This window comes from Galeopterus variegatus, unplaced genomic scaffold (genome assembly GCF_000696425.1).
Source record: "Galeopterus variegatus unplaced genomic scaffold, G_variegatus-3.0.2 Scaffold52, whole genome shotgun sequence".
NCBI lineage: Eukaryota > Metazoa > Chordata > Mammalia > Dermoptera > Cynocephalidae > Galeopterus > Galeopterus variegatus.
The window spans coordinates 695,719-715,942 of record NW_007726163.1 but is presented as its reverse complement, the minus strand read 5'-3'; the positions used below and the strand labels follow the sequence as shown (position 1 = coordinate 715,942).

Here is a 20,224-nt window from a genome sequence, read left to right as displayed (position 1 = left end):
CAGTGCCTTTTATTGGATTATTATTGGCTCTGAATTATATTTACAGATTTAAATGTCCCTGGTGTATATTTTGTCTTCAAAAAATAGCAAAAAAAAAAAAAAAAAGTTAAAAGCTTTTGTATAGGCTAATGTTAAATGTGATTTGACTTAAATTGAAATATTTTACATTTGTTATAGGAAAATTTGGTGCCTGTTTACATTAAACATACTTGATGTAATGCTTGAGAGGTACATGTGAATTAGCATTCTCAAGAAAGGAAAATAGAATTTTAACACATTTATTAAATTCGAGAAATTGGGCCAAACCCGTGGCTCACTCAGGAGAGTGCAGCGCTGGGAGCGCAGCGGTGCTAGGAGTGCTGAGGCCTCAGGTTCGGATCCTATATAGGGATGGCCAGTGCTCACTGGCTGAGCGCGGTGCAGGTGACACCAAGCCAAGAGTTCCGATCCCCTTGCCGGTCACAAAAAAAAAATTTTTTTGAGAAATTGCCTCTTTATAGTTTTATGGTAAACTCAAAACTTTTTTAAAAAATAGATATTTAGTAATATATTATGAAAAATAAATGAATAACCAGCAAGATCTTTGTAATTTTCTTTTTCCTTGATTATAAGAGAGGTAATCTAAGAAAGATTAAACATCTGTATGTTTAGGTTTATGTCAGTCTAACTAGTAGTTATTTTAAGTTAAGGTGTTAAACGCTTCTTCTGTTTTGTTTTTTTGTTTTTTGGGGTTTTTTGTAAATTAGCTGTTCACTGTCTAAACTATAATAGTATTACTTCTGGAAATAATTTTATTTGTGTGTATATGTGCAGGAGAGGACATGTGATATATTCAAGTAAGAAATTTTGCAGAGCTGCTTTTCAACCTATTGTCTGTCCATGGCACTTAAATTTTTTCCCCACATAGGTTCATACAGCAAAAGCTAGAGAGAGCTACTCCAGCTGAGCGACAGATGGTATTTAATGAAATTCTGCAAGCAGCCTATCAATTGATGACGGATGTTTTTGGCAACTATGTTATACAGAAGTTTTTTGAGGTAAGCACACATGCATATTTGTGTATCTACCAACTGCACATTTAGTGCAAAGAAAAGCCTTTAAAGTTGTGTAATAGTCATTTTCATATAAAAATTATATAAACCTGGGAGAAGATATTTGCAAATCATATATCTGGTAAAGATATATCCAGAATATATAAAGAGCTCCAAAACTCCCAAAAACAAAAAACACCTAATTAAAAAAATTGTCAAAGGACTTGAATAGACATCTCTCCTTAGCAGATAATACAATGGCTCATAAGTCATGAAAAAATGCTCAGTATCTTCGGTCATTAGGAAAATGCAAATCGAAATCACAATGAGATAGCACTTTACACCTACTAGGACGGCTGTAATTAAAAAATGGAAAATAACAAATGTGGATGAGGATGGCGAGAAATGAAAACCTTCTCACATTGCTGGTGGGAATGTAAAATGTGCAGCCATCATGGGAAAGTTTGGCAGTTCCTCAAAAAACTAAACATAAAATCACTGCACAACCCAGTAGTTCACTCATAGGTATATATCCAAAGGAACTGAAAACAGGAACTTGGACACCAGCATTCATCGCACCATTATTCACCACAGCCAAAAGGTAGAAACCCAAATGTCCATCAGCAGATGAATGTATAGACAAAATGTAGTATGTGCATACAATAGAATATTATTCAGCCGTAAAAAGAAACAAAGTTCTGATACAAGCTGCATTATGGACAAACCTTGAAAACATTGAGCTAAGTGAAGTAAGCCAGACACAAAAGAAAAACATTGTAGGGTTCCACCTATATGAAATATATAGAATAGCAGATTCATAAGGACATGAAATAGATTAGGGCTTATGGGGGCTGGGGAGGAGGGGAATAGGAAGTTATTGTTAATGAGTACAGCATTTCTGTTTGAGGTCATGGAAAAGGTTAAATTATGATGGTTGTACAACAGTGTGAATGTAATTAATGCCATTAAATTATACACCTAAAAATGTCATATTTATGGTGTATATATGTTTTATCACACACACACAAAAATTATGTGAGCCTACTTGAAATGAAAAGTTTAATATTAGTCCTGATTAATATTTGAAAATGTAAAGCATTGGGAGTAAGTCTTAGGCGAACCAGGTAATAAATAATTCTGTAGTCTTTATTTCGATTTATAGGTGTGTCTTATTTTGTAATTTAGCTAATTTTTAGTTTTTAACTAACTGTGTTGTAACTTAACAGGTTTCCTTCTCAATTTTATGAGAATATAGTTTGAGAATTATCTAGGTGAGAAAGTTTTAGTGGTCTCAGTGTATGGCTCAGAAGTTCATATGTGAGTATTAAAGATAAGGGTTTTTGTTTGTTAGAAATGAAGATGTTTACTTTAAAAGAATATTACTTTAAAAGATGGTTAATATGTTAGTATCAAGGAAATTTTAGATAAGTATGTCTGACTTAACAAAAAAGAAAATAAAGTTATCTTGCGAGTATATCTGGGTCTATCTTAATTGGCTTCTACCTTAATGCCTCCTCCCTACATAATTACTAAATGTAGTATTTGAAAAATAGATTCAATAGGCTACAAACTGTGTCTTATTCAAGTTTAACAAAGTAATATTATGGTCACTTTTTATTAATATATTTTTCTTTGTCAGTTTGGGAGTTTGGATCAAAAATTAGCCTTGGCTACTCGTATTCGTGGTCATGTTCTACCCTTAGCCTTGCAGATGTATGGCTGCCGTGTTATTCAGAAAGCATTAGAGTCTATTTCATCTGACCAGCAGGTAATTGTAAGTTAAGACAAAATTTTGCATTATTTCATTCATTTTTTAACTTATTACTTCTTTTTATCTTATAGTAATTTTGAAATTAAATGTCTTCAGTATTTCCACTAGTCTAAAATATTATTTAAAAATCTGTCTCAAACAGTACATTAATAGTTAAAAGGTACAAAGCATTTTTTTTTTTTGTCTTTTTCGTGACCGGTAAGGGGATCACAACCCTTGGTGTGGTGTCGCCCACACCGCGCTCAGCCAGTGAGCGCACCGGACATTCCTATATAGGATCCGAACCCGCGGCGGGAGCGTCGCTGAGCTCCCAGCGCCGCACTCTCCCGAATGCGCCACGGGCTTGGCCCATATTTTTGATTTGTACTATTTATTCCCTTCAGCATCTTTTTGTCTCTAAATAAAGATATTTGAGTTACCTACATGTGGTAAACAGAGTGCTAAATAATGGGTGTTTTTGCTGTCACTTGCTTATTTGGTTTTCTGTAATATCAGAATGCATTTTTTACTATTTCCAGTGTTTATTTGGATTGTGTCTAATGTTTCTATTATAAGAAAATTTTAAGACCAATAACATTTCTGAGTGCTGGTCAAATAGATACATAAAAACAATTTTTAAATCTAACTCAATAGAAAAGTAACCTAAGAATCCCAGTTTTTTGAAAGAGAACTCATAAATTAAATGAGAAATACAAAGGATTAATGCAGTTTCAGTCATACAATGATGGGACTTGTAACTGATCAAAATAACTTTTAAAATTATTTAAAATAGACAAGAATATTGATTACAGGGGATGTGGATAAATGCTGATTTTATCAAATTTTAAAATACACTGTGAAGCAACACTAATTAGTGGGAATCTTGTATGAAATTAAGCAGACTTTTAATATGAAGTTAAGAGATACTATTTTATGTATGTTATATATGTGCTGCAATGAAGGCATAATAAGAGTGAGGAAAAAAATTATTTGTGAAAAGTTAGTGGAAATAAGTTTGGAAAGATATCAGCTTTGACTTATACAATAAAAGCAAATTCCAGAATTAAAAACAATAGTATATGGATGGATATGTATGTGTGCATGTGTATATATTAATCACAGCATTAAAATTTTGTGAGAAAATACTATTATTTCTCTGGAGGAAATCCTGAGTTTTAGAGTAACTGAAGATATGTCACAATGGAGAAAGATAAATTTCATTATGTAAAAGCTTAGAACTTCTTTGCCACAAGGTTCAACCTGGTGCAGATATTTTAAATGTCTTTGATATTCAAAAAAATAAAACTTTAGGAGTAAATCTTATGTGAATCAGTTGATGAATAATAATAGTATTCTATTCTTAAAGATATTTTAAATGTGAATACTTTTATACTGAGTATGTGTACTCCATTTCTCCACAGTACTATTTTTTATAGCTGTAATAAGGCACATAGATTATTGTTATCAATGATAAATAAAAGTACTTTATTATAAGAGCATTAAAAAGGAAGAATAAGGGGCCGGCCCGGTGGCGCACTGCTACAGTGCGCCACTTGGGAAGCGCGGCAGCGCTCCCGCCGAGGGTTCGGATCCCACATACAGACTGGCTGCTCACTGGCTGAGCGAGGTGCGGGGGCAACACCGAGGGTTGCGATCCCGTTGCCGGTCCCGGTCCGGTACGGGCACGACACTGAGGGTTGCGATCCGTTGCCGGTCACGAAAAAAGACAAAAAAGGAAAAAAAAAAAAAGAAAGAAAGAGTAAAAATGTCTTAACTATAATTCATTCCCTTATGGGAATTATTGAAATAATATGTGAAAATCACATAGCCCATAAGTGCTCAATTCCTTACCTTTTTCCATGCAGTTGATATACTCCTACAGCCATTAAAAATAATTCCTTTGGGAAGGGGGGAGTGCTAATTAGGGCAAAAGTATAGAATTCTGAATTAGTTATATGTTACCAGCTCAGAAAGATTAGTGGAAGTTGTACACAGTGAAGACTAGTTTCAGTATGGCAAATTCAATATCACCAGGTTGTATTTCAATATTTATTATTTAGATTATAATTCTGCAATATGTTTTGGTATTTCTCACCTTCAGTGGTTTCTGCCAATTACACCAAAGGAAAAAAAATTTTTAATGTTTGTTCTTTTAAAAAATTACAGGAAATAATATTTTTTAGTATATTTCTCTTCCTGTCTCAGTATTTTTAATTCTAATTAGGTTGTTTGATGAGCTGATTACTTAAATACCATCTTCTCTTTTGCAGAGTGAAATGGTAAAGGAACTAGATGGTCATGTACTCAAATGTGTGAAAGATCAGAATGGAAATCATGTTGTACAAAAATGTATTGAATGTGTTCAGCCACAGTCACTGCAGTTTATCATTGATGCTTTCAAAGGACAAGTAAGATTTATTTTTGATTTCTAATTTGTTAGCAGGGAATTATTGTAGAATTTGAATGTTGACACATTTTTTGTAAGTCATAAGATAATACACAGCACTTGCATTTAAAAATAGAAGACAAAATAGTAAATGTGCATTAATTTCTGCCTCTTTCATAAAGTCAGTAGATAGCTTCATTTTTTGAGCTGAAAAACCTAGAAATACAAGTTTAATCATATTTCTTTAAAAAAGGAAAGGTAATTCACTATTAGAATTATAAGCCCAACATCGTTTTCCAAATTTCCTAGAAGAGGGCAAGGAGGGAAGACTTAAGACTGTATAATAAAAGACAGAAAATACATAGCAATTAGGAACTAATACATAGTAATTAATAGCTCTTCATTACAGTGCTAAACTACCCTTCTGCTCACATCCATTTTTTTCTATTAATACATATTCTCAATTTCTGATCCTATTACTCAAAATATCTTTGGCTCCTAAATTGAGCACTTCCTCCCCCAGCTTCCCGGTGTTAGCTAACACTGTGGTAGTCACATTAAATGTGAGTCCATCACCCTTCTGTTTTAAACTCATTCAGCACATTGTCAAAAACCTATCTGCCTATACTGTTCAAAAATGTTAGAGAATGCAGTTTTTAATTTTTCTAATTGTTTTAAGGTGTTTGTGCTTTCGACTCATCCTTACGGTTGCAGAGTAATTCAGCGCATCCTAGAGCATTGCACTGCGGAACAGACCCTACCTATTTTAGAAGAACTTCACCAACATACAGAGCAGTTGGTACAGGTATATAAGTTCCCTAATAATTTGAAATGTTTTTATATATTAGGAAGTTGTTCTGGTTTTGTGAAAGAAATGTAATTTATTGTTAAACACACTATAGAGACAGCGAGGCAAAAGCCTGTCATATTCTCCTGACTATACTACTAGAATTTTAGACAAATGATTAACATCTTTTTAAAGAATAATCATTATGAAAGTAATTTTTAAATATCTGTCTTTAGGATCAGTATGGCAATTACGTTATTCAGCATGTGCTGGAACATGGTCGACCTGAAGACAAGAGCAAAATTGTTTCCGAAATCAGAGGAAAGGTCTTAGCCCTGAGTCAACACAAATTTGCCAGGTATTATAGTACTTTCTAATTCCAGGGGTCAATTCTTTCAACTCCTTGGCTTTTATTAGTAAGCACAGAAACGCATGTGTAGACTATAGCATTAAACTATAAGCTTCTTTGGTGGCATTAAAAGGTACATACAGAACATGGCTCTTATTTTGTGAAAATCTACATAAATTGGTTTTGCCCACATACATTTCATTTTTGAAATCTCTTTTTAGAAAATTACTTGTCCCCAAGACCTGTGAGAAAATGCAAAATTTTCTTAGTATGCTTTTGAAAGTCTCAGGCCTTATTAATGACCTGGTTTTCTTTTTCGAATTGTAATCTTAAGAGGCTATTAATTAAACTTGTGGATGTCAAAATGTGGGTTGTCCTATGATACCAATTTCTGTTTTAAAAGTAATTGTCAAGACAGAAGAATTCCATCTTGACTCCTCTTCTGTTTTCTAATGTGTTGGAGCAGTTTCTTTCAAATGTCAAGGAAATTTTTCTATAAATGAAAAAATAATATTTTTTGTATGCACTTTAATTTTTAGCAATGTAGTAGAAAAGTGTGTTACTCATGCCTCCCGTGCTGAGAGAGCTTTACTGATTGATGAGGTTTGCTGCCAGAATGATGGTCCTCACAGTGCCTTATACACCATGATGAAGGACCAATATGCCAATTATGTGGTTCAGAAGATGATTGATATGGCTGAACCTGCTCAAAGGAAGATAATCATGCATAAGGTAATATGGTGTTTAGCACTTGAATAGGTAACTCAATTTGTCTGTGTGATTTTAGGCTACACATTTAACTTGACTAGGCTTTAATTTCCTCATATATGTTATAACTGGAGAAAAAAATTAAAATCCATGGATAACCTTTGTCAGATATTGGTATGGTTTCCACTTATATTAAATTCTCAAGGTCATCTACTTAGTAAAATCACATTCATTTCTCATCTGTTAACCTACATTTAACATTATTCTTTCTTCCTACGTCTTATTTAGGTATACTTGATTTGCCATAATCAATGGGTTGAACATTGGATTTTAAATGTAATTATATTTTCCCACTAATCTAAAGAGAATTTTGGGCTGATTTCATTAATTGGGTGGGAGTATAGTAGTATCTCCTAATACTTTCCTTTCAAGCTGCTTTCTGTGTTCTCCTCCTAGAAATCTAGTGGTTCTTTTAAGAAATCATTAATTGCCACAGGAAAACTTACTGTTAAAAAGAACACTGAAAGAAGTAATATTTGAATAGTCACTCTTGATCTTCTAAATTTATTCATTTAGGAAACATGGAGCAAAGTACATAACCTCTTTGGACCTCTCCTTATGTAGAGAAGAAATGATCTCTTAAGACTCCTCATAGCCTTAAAAGTGTTTTGACTTCCTGACTTTTAAAATTCATTCTTCAACTTGATATACTAAATTTTCTACCTGTTTTTTAATTTAATATTTGTGCTTAAAAATAATACATACAGAAATTTTTCAGTCTTATTTTTAACAGCTACAGTATTTAACCATTATATAATAATTGGATTGTTTCCAGTTTTCTTAACTGTTACAAGTTGTGCTTTTATGGAAGTCTGCATAATTAAGTGTTTTGGCAGGATAAATTTCTGGTTGTGGAATCGCTGGGTCAAACGTATATAAATATTTTACATTTTAGTAGATACTCCCAAGTTGCATTCAAAAAATCTCATACGGGTTTACACATCTATCTATCCATAATGTGCGAAGAGTGCCTGTTTGACCATACCCTTATCAATACGTTATTATTACTTATTAAAGCTTTGTCAGTGTGGATGGAAAGATCACTGGTGATACTTTTCTGCTGTTTGGAGCTTCTCTCTGTTTGCATGTGACATAGTTTAGAAGCAATGGTTTGTTTATTCATTGAACAATTCTTAGAGGAGATGTGAGGAGGGATTGAACGGATCAGAACTGCTTTTGCAAAAAGTAGCTTTTTTTGGATTTAAATTTTTAAATTGCAGTTATTTCTCTAAATTATCCAGATTGGGGGCCACTTTTTTAAGAAATCAAAAACTATAATAACTTAGATTTCCTAAGCAGATTATTTGTTTTTCAGATTCGCCCTCACATTACTACTTTACGCAAATATACATACGGAAAGCATATACTGGCCAAGTTGGAAAAATATTATTTGAAAAATAGTCCAGATCTTGGGCCTATTGGAGGACCACCAAATGGAATGCTGTAAAGAAAAAAAGAAAAGATGATTTAACCATGTGAAAAGAACGTTTCCTTTGTGAATTATCAAAACGCAACTCAACTATGAATCTTCAAATTTTTTTTAAAGCAAAACTATTTATTGACTTTATTCATCCATTTGTAAATTTTTTAAGGTTCTTGTGTATATTTGGGGGGAGAGTGGTGAATTATAAATTAAATTCAGCCCTGAGTGGAGACCTATCAGATTGGATTGCTGGCAAAGCACAGAATGCCTGTATATGATGTAACTGTATCAAAAAAAGTTGTCACATATTTTGTAAATTTTTACCTTGTAAAGTCACAAAAATAGTTTTTAAAGGAAAAAAGTTCAGTATTCTTTTAATAAACTGGCTTGCAGTCTGGTAGGTCTACAACCCCATAGCACAACAGGTTTATAGAGATGTATATAGAATTATAGTCCTCCCCCCCTTTTTTTTCTTTTTTGCATGAAGCCTTTTATAACATTAACAATCAACTGCATAAATATTAGTATTTTAAAAAGAAAGTTAAGTTGTATTTTGGTAATTCACAAACTATCATGCAAATAAAAAGCAAGTAAGAATAAAATTATTGGAGATAAAAAGAACATTATTTACAGTGGATGTACTTTAATACAAATACTGCCCTAAAATGTCTCTGACAATGTACAGAAGAATTGTATATACTTACATATGTAATTGTTGTAATAGTTAGAAAAAGCAAAATCATGGTGACACTTCTATCCAGTTAAGTGCACTAAATGAAAAGTTAAGTCTTATATTAACTTTTCAGTTTGGTTTGCAATGAGAAAGAGTGGAAATTTGTATTTTGTTTTGCTTATAGAATTACAAAGACACGTTGAGGAAGTGTTGAGCTTTATTTTGCTTTTTATTAGTAGATGCAGAAAGTAGATGCAGAACCAGATAGAGGTGAAAAGGGGCCACTGAGAAGTGAATTTGATAGCTCAACATTTAAGCATGATTACATATTCAGATAGCTTTTTTTGCTTCCTATAAATATATGCATTGTGTGTGTAGTAATAGATGTAAGTTTACACTTTGAAAACAAATCTTGTTTCAATGTTTATTATAAAAGCCTTGCTAATTTAGTAGTGACACTTTCCTTGGTTGTACAGGTGTACATTTGTAAACCTTCATGCTGTAAATGGAATTTGTTTTATCTCTTTGGGAAACATTTGCATTTTAGTGTACATTTATGTCCCTGCCCTCTTTGACCTGGCAATATAGTGTTGTATAATGTAAATTTATTTCTCCAAATCGAGAGTGATTTTTTAAAAATTTTTTATCTTTATATGGTTTCAGAAGTATGAACCAGCTTTCTTTTTATTATTGTGAGAAACATTTTGTTTTATAACATAGTTGTTGACTCTGTTAATATGGACATGCTAGGATTTGGATCACTTTCAAATGAAGTCAGGGTATTGTGCATAATAGAAAGTATTGGACTGGAGATATTTGGTTACCATGGAGGCCAATGCTTTTTCCATCTTATTAAATGTGATGTGACTTTTTTCTTTGTACAGAAGAGTACTGTATTTTTGAATAGCCTACTCCCAAGTAAGAGCAAATCTGTATGATAACGTTTTTTTCTCTGGACATAAGACATAACAGTAACATGATGTACATTTACAAGCGGCCTTATGTACATTTCCCAACAATCTTTTTAAGGCAAAATTGTGACCATATGTGTATAATTAAAATCGTTTTTAATCCTTTGCCTATGAAAATATTTTGGAAAAAAAACTTGCTTTGTATATTCAGTTTCTGAAAGATAAAGAAAGTGCTTTGTATTTTGTTGAAGTCAGTATTTTGTATAAACATTTATGTTGACCCACTTATGTTTAGTGCTGAAAACTAAAATGAACATTCTATCTCTGTCGGTTGAACATGGAAGGGATTTTTTAAGTAGAGGTCTGCAGAAGAAAAGTAATCTTCTGAGCACAATATTGAATATATAAAGGTTTTTATCACTTAGCTGTTCATATTATGAACCTAAAAATAATGGCATAAAGCTTGAGGTGCCAGGCATACTTTTTCATGTTTGATGTTGAGTTATTCTAGTTTTCTAATTCAGCATTCCTTGATGAGGCCATTAAATCCAACCACTGGTCACTGTTCCTTCTCATAGTCACAGCGGTTTACCACCATGTCCCTCTCACAGTAGCAGTGCTTTTGCTTTTTTTCTCTATTCGGAGCTGCTCTCTTCCAGCCTTTTCTACTTTGTTTTGCCAGACTCAGAGTATCTTGGCCCTGTCTTAAACTTGGGTTCCCAGTAACATCAGCCTGTGGTTTCAGGGTCAAAGCTGTCCTTGTTGGAGATTGGTAATGACTTTCCTGTATTTGTACAGTTTGAATTCCTAGTTTTCCTTTATCCTTACCCTCTGTTAGCACAGGCAGTTATCTCTGCAAACTTAGAAAATTACAAGTCCTAGAGAATACTACATTGGGAAACTGAACCCTCTTCTTGGGGTCCTAATGTTCCCATGTGTCCCAGTGCTGACAACCCAATCTTCCCAGTACTTTTAGGTCTATTTTAGAAAAATACTTTCTATAGAAATTTTATGGTCTGCCATTTTTGGTGCCCACCCAAATTCCTCCTTTTAGCAAGTTGGCATGAATTTTGGTTAAATCTGAAAATGGCATTTCAGAATAAAGAAATTTAATTGGGCAGAACTGCTTAGGTTTTACTCTCGAGTGTCTCCTTTTGATTTGGATTGTTTCTGGACCAGTTTGTCTAAGTCCTGGCTCTTATTGGTTCATATGAAATAATGTTATCTTCACTTCTTTGTATATTATGTATAAATTAGAAAATGAAAAATGTGTGAATAACATTGTATGAAATAAACCTGGTCTTGTGTTTTTCTCTAGATAAAATACCCCTCTGTGCCTCAATTATAATTAAGATTTCCCATTCAAGTTTACTCTGACATAAGGAAAACAAATATTTTTGTCACATGGATGCTATTCTGGGGACATGGATCCCATCTGTACTGATGGTATTAATCCCATCTTTTGATTAATATTCAGGATCTGCCTAATCATTAACCCATAGAGTAATTACGTACTTCATAGGATAAAACTTTAAGCCTGTTTTTGTTTTGATAAAATGATACATCTTCTAGGTTGTTTTGAGGATTAAGTAAATCACACGCCTTTACCCATAGGTGTTTGTTTCCTTTCCACATGAACTGGAGGAGGCAGTGTTGTCTAAAATAAGAATAATCTGGGTTCAGACGTGAATTTGTGTGTGTTAACTTATATAAGTCTTGATGCCTTCATCTGTATCATGGGATAGTGCTACTTACTCGTTGGTTTTAAGAACCGAGAATATATAAAAGATACCTAAAACCTAATTGTCAACAAATGCTAATACCATTTTCATTTTCCCTTCCCTTCTATAGCTATTTAAAAAGCCAGACTAATTTGATAGAATCCAAGATGGAGATTTACATAAAGCTAAGTGGGAAAAGGAGACTTCATCACATTTAATTTTATCTTGGTTTGGGTCTATTTAGAGCTATAAAAGCAGCCGTCTGGAATTGTTGGCCTACCCCACTTTGTAGTGAAATTACAAGAAAAGGAAATAAATATCACATCTTCCCGCCCTAACTTACCAACCTAAAAGTAGTTTTCCTAAAGTGACTTGTGTAATGGTTACTCTATTTGTCCTCAGGACAGCACTTTCTCAGGAAGATTTTAAGAAAAAAAAGATGAGAGGGGCAGAAAACCACCTGAGGAGCAGTATTCACTGTCTGCCTTGCCTATCTAACTTAAAAGGAGTTGGTTTAACCTGTCTGATGGGATTTGGATGCTCTAGACATTTCAGAAAATTCGTCTGTGGACTGGGAGGTGAGAAAGAATGGAATGCTGAGGCCCTGTTACTCAACTTCTAAGAGGCTGCCTTGTGCCTGGGGAAGAGCATTGCACTGCAGAGGGAAGGAGGGGATCTAGGTCCCAGGTTGGACCTGCCACATGTGGACATCTTCCTGTTTGTAAAGTAGGGGTTCTAATCTGACTACCCACAGAACAGCTACAGGATAGGTCCTACAGGAAGCTCAATATTAGGTGGGGTTTTTAGTGAACTTCCTATAGGTAGATTCTCCAGTTTATGTTCCATCATAGAACTCTTTAAAAATATTTACCAGAAACTTAAACCAGATGAAATAGCCTTGTATATTATTTGGTAGTTGAAGGAGAAAGAAACTGACTAGATTAAGTAATGGTTCAGGGTGGGTTTGGGCATTAGACTGCTCAGATTCCAAGCATTATAGCTTTACATCTGTTAGGCAAAGGGTTTCATCTTTTAAGCCTTAGTTTCCTCATTTCGGTAGGGGAAATGATATCAACCTGCTAAGATTGTGAGGGTGCGCTGGCAAGTGAGTACATGTTAGCTAACAAGGTGACTCCTGACCATCATTTTGGTCACAATAATTAAAGTTGTTTTTTTTTTTTTAATTTGCCTATATGCAGACTCAAAACATCTGCTTTGTAGTTCGTTTATGTTTCTGCAGATGAGCAAAACTCTTGAGTTGCAGACAAATCAGTAGGAAGATAGGAAAATAGTTTTCCATAGGAAAATTATTAAAAGTATGACTAAGGAATTTTCTGGCATTTTAGTTCTTAGTCCTCTTTTTCTTCGTACTAATATATGTAGATTTGCTCTGAGGTGCAAAAACTGCCAGGATGGACAGAAGGGCAAGAAAATCCAGTTTGGTGGAGAATATCTCTCCCACACACACACCTAAGAAATCATGTTAGAGACTGAGAAGCTGCCGAGGTTTTGTGAAGGTAAGACTCTGGTTCAAGACCATCAGTTGATCTCTGCCATTTCTCACACCCATCGGTTGCATCATTTTCACTGACTAGTTTGGAAATCCTTGATGTGAGAAGCCCTTGACTTTGTGATTATGCTTTAGTAGAAGAACAAACCTGCCGACAAATCAGTGTTTTGCTGAGTAATTCAGAAAGTTACCTCTAGTCGTTTATAAATGTCTGCTTTGAGAGTTGAGCCATAGTCATAGCAAAGTGAGGAAAAAGCTCTCTGTGAGTCAATCCAAAACTTGATGCATCAAGTTTTGAGGTTCATCTGAAGGAAACCACAGTAACTCCTCAGTAAAGCTCTGCCTTATATATCTGGCTTATTAGCAAGGAAAGCATTGACTTGAGAAAAATTTGCCTGTTCACTTTCTAGACTATTCTCTCTCAGCATCTGCTTGGACAACAAAGTTAAGATTACAGAGACCTCCCCAAAGCAGTAGGTATCTAGGAATCAGAAACCAAGAGGATTGCATCTAACTTCACATAAAGCACAGGATTTCTTCTTCAGAGTCAGAGGATAGGGAACATTGCCCAATTCCATGGACGTGGCCATCTATGACTTCTGAGGCAAATCAAAGGCTGCTTGAGACGATCAGGTGTGATTTCCCTCAGCACACATTTTGGGCGTAGACATGGTGCCCATGCATTTGAGCTAAAGGCTCCCATCTAGTTCAGGACCATGTCTTTACTATGTACACAGCCTCTAGGCCATAGGCGGACAAAACTTAAGGGAATGGAAAGAAGGTGAACAGTGGAGGAAAATCCACAAGTCATTCCATGTCCAAGAAGATCTAAGAGCATTAGGTCTTATTTATTTTTTGGAAAAGCAGTAAGCCCGGGGCGGGGGAGTGGGAGTGGGGAGTTCCTGTCCCCAAAGCTTTAAATCTAGACAAGAATCAAGATTTCAAAAATAAAATCGGGAGAAGAGGGCTGGATGTGGTGCCTTGGGCTGGAAAGGGAAAGACGAAATGAATAGACATAAACTAGGGTGAGGAGGTGGACTCAGGAGGTTGGGAACAAGGTAGCAGCCAGCATATTTTCTACAGTCATATTTATTGAGGACCTACTTTGTGTCAGGTATAATTCTAGGTGCTGGGGATACAGCCCTCATGGAGCAGACATCCAGTGCAGGGAGAAACAGTGAGGTTCTTAATGATAAGCAGTGCTGTACTTATCAATAAGGAATCATCAGATTCTTGAGCAGGGAGTGACAAGTGCAGTGCTGAGAGGATCCACCACAGGGTGAGCAAAGCAGGGAGAAACTGGAGGGAGGGCACAGCACTGCAGATTTCACAGTGGTTATTCCCATAACAAGTGCCAGCTCCACCTCTTGCCGTGTTCCTAGCCAAGCTTTTAATGAGAAAAAGGCTTTGAAAAGCTGGGTTTGCTCAATGCCTGGTGGGCCCATCCTACACCAGGGGTTAGAGGGAAAGCACATGGATCATCCTGGAGAAGAGGAGGGGTATTTGGGAACTCTTCTCTGCCCCCCTTTTTCAAGTCAGTTCTGGTCTGAGCTCTAGAGTGGGGGCTTGGAGGGCACCTGAGATCAGAAGAGGGGAGTCACCACCCAGATTTAGGGAGGGTGACAGCTTCATCTGTATTCCAATCCCACCCCCTTCCTGAGTAGAGTGGAGAACTATAGAAGGGACCTGGAGGCCAAAGCTGTCACAGGAAGAGGCAGCTACAGACACTGAGGGGACATCCTCCAGGTGACTCAGAGCCCTCACCACCTGCCCAGCCAGGCTCATGCGACAAGGGGGTCGATGGTCAGGCCATGGCCTTAGATACCTTCAACCCTCCCAGCTTCAGTTTGCTTATCTGACCCTACCCCACAGGGCTGTTGGGAAGGCTACCCTGGAGTAGACACAAGAAGGATCGCCATCTCTGCACGCCCCAGGCTGGGCCCAGCCCTGTGGTATCACTTCCCCACCAACCGGCCCCACTGAGAGGTGACGCCTGCCAATCTCCTGGCAAGCTGTGCCTCCTCCAGAAAGCCCAATCATACTTAGCCTTCCTAAAGTCCAGTTGCAGTGCATCCCAGGGAATCACTCAAGCTCCAGAAGTGTTCATCCTTTAACTACTTGTTGATCTTTCTAAATGGGATTACACAGACATGCCCTATCTTCTGGAACAAGGAAAGAATCCCTACCTGCTCACCCCGTGGCTTCAACTGGCATTGTGTGACTGCCTGTGGCTATACATATCATGTATCATATCATATATATATATATATATATATAATATATCAATCATATCATAGCAGCCTGTATATATCAGAGCAAATCTACATGTTACTTACATTAATACCAAGAAAAAGAGGACTAAGAATTAAAATGCTGGGAAATTCCTTAATTATACCTTTAATAGTTTTCCTATTAGTGATTTATCTGCAGCTTGAATCAAATTGAGTTTTATTCATTGCAGAAACATAAATGAGCTCCAAACCAAATGTTTGAGGCTGCATGATAGCAAAATTTAGTATAAAGCTCTAGTAATCAAAATGGTGTGGTGCTGGCATAAAGACAGACATATAGACCAATGGAAGGGAATAAACAGCCTAGAAATAAACTCTCATGTATATGGTCATTGGATCTTTGACAAGAGTGCCAAAGCCATTCAGTGGGGAAAGGACAGTCTTTTCAGCAAATGATGTTGGGAAAACTATATCCACATGCAAAAGCTGGACCCTTATCTTACACCACATACAAAAATTAACTCAACATAGGTAAAGACCTAAATTTAAGACCTAAAACTATAAAACTCCTAGAAGAAAACATAAAGGAAAAGCTTTGTGACATTGGATTTGGTGATGATTTCTTGGCTGTGATACCAAAGCACACGCAACAAAAGCAAAAATAGATAAATGAGACTACATCAAACATAAAAATTCCTGTGTACCAACAGAAATAATCAAAGTGAAAAGGCAACCTATGTACTGGGAGAAAATATCTGCAAATCATGTATCTGATAAGGGGTTAATATCCAAAATATATTTTAAAAACTACTGCATCTCAACAACGACAAAAAATAACCTGATTTTAAAATGTGCAAAGAAATTGAATAAATATTTCTCCAATGATATATGAATGGCCAACAAGCACATGAGAAGAGTCTCAACATCATTCATCACTAAGGAAATGCAAATCAAAACCACAATTAGACATCACCTCACACCCATTAGGATAGCTACTACCAAAAAAACAAAAACAGAAAATAACAAGTGTTGACAAAGATGTAGAGAAATTGAAACACTTGTGCACTGTTGGTGGGAATATAAAACAGTGCAGCCCTATGGAAAAAACAGTATGGTGGTTCTTTAAAAATTAAAATATAATTACCATATGATCCAGTAATCCCACTTCTTGGAATACATCCAAAAGAATTGAAAGCAGGAGATTGAAGAGATATTTGCCTACCCATGTTCATAGCAGCATTATTCACAATAGCCAAAAGGTGGAAGCACACAAGTGTCCATTTACAGATGAATGAGTAAACAAAATGTGGTATATTCATATAACGGAATGTTAATCAGCCTTAAAAAGGAAGGAAATTTTGACACATGCTAGATTGAATGAACTTTGAGGACATTATGCTAAGTGAAATAAGCCAGTCACAAAAAGACAAGTGCTATATTTTCCTGAATGAGATGAAAACTATACCCACACAAAAACCTGCATACAAATGTTTATAGCAGCATTATTCATTATTGCCAAAAATTCAAAGCAATCAAGATGTCCCTCAGAAGGATAAACAAACTGGTACATCCATACAATGGAATATTATGCCGCAGTAAAGAGAAATGAGCTATCAAGTCATAAAAAGACATGAAGAAACCTTAAATGCCTATTACTTAGTGAAAGAAGCCAATCTGAAAAGGCTACATACTGTATTATTCCAACTATACAACATTCTGGAAGGGGCAAAATTATGGAGACAGTAAAAAGATCAGTGGTTGCAGGGGGTTGGGGGGCGGTGGGGATGAATAGGTAGAACATGGGATTAGGGCAGTAAAACTATTCTGCTATTGTAACGGTGGATACATGTCATTATGCATTTGTCAAAACCCATAGAGTGTGCACCACCAAGAGTGAACCCTAACGTACACTATGGACTTCAGTTAATAATGTATCGATAGTGGTTCATCAGTTCTAACAGACACACCACACCAATACAAGATGTTAATTACAGGAGAAACTGTGTATATTGGGGGCAGGGGGATTGTGGGAAGTTGCTGTACTTTCTGCTCAATTTTTCTGTAAACCTAAAACTTCTTTAAAAAGTCTATTAATTAAAAAGGAAGGGAGGGAGGGAAACCCCTCCTCACACAAGGCCTGGTTCCTGGTGGGCTCTTAGCAGATGTCAGTTCTGACCTCCACCCAGGGGCATCTGTCATCTTTCTGTCCACATGCCTGTTTCAGACTTCCTCAGGTGTGTGTAATCAGGCGTCTCTGCTTAACGCCCTTGCAGCCTGCCTCACATCATTCCTGCTCCTGAGCTTGGTATCTAAGGCCCTTCACCATCAGGCCCCCGCCTCCCTTGAGCCCCGCCTGCTGCCACACCCTGCCTGGCCCTGAGTGTTTAGGGAACACTGTTACTTGGCGGTGCACAGATGGCCTTGACCTTTAGACCCCTGGCTGGCTGAGTCTTCCTCCACCTGGAACATCCTTTCCCACTTGCTCTTCTGCCTGGCAAACTGCTACTCAGCAGTCAGATTTCTGCCTGGACGTCACCTCTTCCAGGAAGCCTTCCCTGAACTCCTTCGTCTCCTTGCTCTTTAATCACCCCATCACAGGGATCTAAGGCTTCATCACTTGGCAGCCTCCCCTGCCAATCAAGAGCTGTTCCAGTGCAGGGCCCTGTCCTAGTCACTGTGCACCCCCAGGATCTGGTTTAGAATGGGTACTCAACCAATTTTTTATTATTATTAGCATATTCATTATTACAAATCACAATTTTTCTTTGTGCCCTTTATCCGACCTATCAATCCCCAACACCTCTCCCTCCCTCCCACTCAGTGGAATTTTAGGAACCAGCCAAAGGAATTTGGGAGCACAGCCTTTTGGGAGAGCAGTTTAGCAGAGTTCTCACAGTCTCCTCCAGTGCAGCCAATCCACTTCTGTTCTAAAGAAAGTTCTGGTCTGTACTCATTGTGAAGGAGTCCACGTGAGGATGTTCAGCAGCCTTGTTGGTGATTGCAAAACATTTAAAAATGACACCCATCAGAAGTGGAATAATAAAATAAATCAAGATATAGCCAAGCGGGGAATCCTAAGCAGCCATTAACAAGAGTGAGTTTGGTCTATAGATACTGACATTTCTAAGATACGTTATTAAATAAAAAATGCAAGTTGCAAAAAATGTTAAAAAACACATACACAGGGCCGGCCCGGTGGCTCACTCGGGAGAGTGCGGTGCTGATAACACCAAGGCCCCGGGTTCGGATCCCATATAGGGATGGCCGGTTCGCTCACTGGCTGGGCGTGGTGCCGACAGCACCAAGTCAAGGGTTAAGATCCCCTTACCGGTCATCTTTTTAAAAAAAAAAAAAAAAAAAAAAAAACACATACACAGAATCTAGGTCAAGATGGAGGAATAGACAGTCCCCAGCGTCACTCTCCCACAAATCAGCCAATTTACGACTATTGAAAATATGTTCCCACCAAGGCTGATAAATAGGCTTATAGTACTTGTTAAAGAAATGTTAGAACATGTGTTAAATGAGCAACTGTGAATATGTGACTGTTCCTACTTTATGAAAAAATTCAAGGCAAGCAACATATAAAACAGTTAAAAAAAAGAAAAAGAAAAGCAACAACAGCCAAGCTGGGGCTGCTAGAGTTCAGGGGAGGAGGAAGAGAACTATGGAATTCATGAAGGCGGGAGAAGCCACAATGAGAGAAAGAAAGGATTGCTCTCACCATTTCAAATCCCAGCCACTTCAAGGCTGGCCCTGGTGAGCACATGGAGCAAGAGCTGGCAGAAGCCGCAGCTGTGCCCTTCTTATGAAGTTGCTTGGAGGCAGCAGGGGAGAAGAGGGCTTTCAAGGCCACTAAAAGGGTTCCTGTGGACCCACACAGGAGCAAGGAGCCACAGACAACTGAAAAAAGGAGCCACTCAGAGGCTGGTGAGTCATCACACCGGACCAGCACATGGCCCATCCCATGGGAAGTATTTGGAGCTCGGGCAGTAGGGGAGGCGGGCCACTGGGGGAGTGTTGGGTCACGGCATGGACAGCTGATCTGCCCCCCAATCAGTGGAGACAGGTCAGGAATACAGAACTGTTGGGGGTGCAGTTTGCTGAAAAGTCTCATGTTCAGACCAGAGTTTCCACACAACCTAGATGTACCAGACTTCATGAGACCCAGAAGTACATACAAGGTCAACAATTAAAACCTGAGCTGCACATAAAGCCTTCCCCAGGGAATCAGCAGCAAAGCAGCAATTTAGCTCAACCACAGAGCTCAAGTGCTGTTCCCCACAGGAAGTTCCCCCATTTTCGAAGCAAGCAAAAAACAACAAATTAGTTCCAGTGCAGAGTTTAAATGGTGGGAGCAGTGAATAATCCAACACAGAACTGAAAGAAAAATCAAAATACCCACACATAAAGACAAAATTTAATATTAAGTAGTAAAGGCCTAACACCACCAAAGAACACCTATAAAACGTAGAAGGACCAGAAGTCCCCTGGTCTCCCAAGCCAGGGAGCAGGGAGGGCCAGGGGCCTCAGCAACACTCCCTTGATGTCTGCAGCCAGCACAGCGGTGACCACCAAGCTGCTTCAGGAAGTGCCCTTGACTTCTGAGCCAGGGCAGTGAGGGGCTGAGGGTCTCAGCCATGCCCTGCCCCCCCCCATCTGCAACCAGCCCAGCAATGACCAC

General features: G+C 37.4%; 1 protein-coding gene across 6 annotated transcripts in view; it reads left to right on the top strand.

Moving 5' to 3' along the window:
- Positions 1–11,402, top strand: part of PUM2 (pumilio RNA-binding family member 2) — a 67,208-nt gene extending 55,806 nt beyond the window's left edge. For 3 of the 6 annotated variants that reach the window (XM_008573300.1, XM_008573273.1, XM_008573307.1), the window contains 7 exons: positions 908–1,037; positions 2,671–2,799; positions 5,052–5,189; positions 5,847–5,972; positions 6,191–6,312; positions 6,843–7,035; positions 8,387–11,402. In XM_008573300.1, the coding sequence (XP_008571522.1) occupies positions 908–1,037; positions 2,671–2,799; positions 5,052–5,189; positions 5,847–5,972; positions 6,191–6,312; positions 6,843–7,035; positions 8,387–8,518 (970 nt within the window). In that variant the 3' untranslated portion in view covers positions 8,519–11,402. Of the gene's footprint in view, positions 1–907; positions 1,038–2,670; positions 2,806–5,051; positions 5,190–5,846; positions 5,973–6,190; positions 6,313–6,842; positions 7,036–8,386 lie in introns of all 6 variants that reach the window. The other 3 variants (XM_008573291.1, XM_008573267.1, XM_008573282.1) reach the window with 1 other exon arrangement.
- Positions 11,403–20,224: the final 8,822 nt, after the last annotated feature.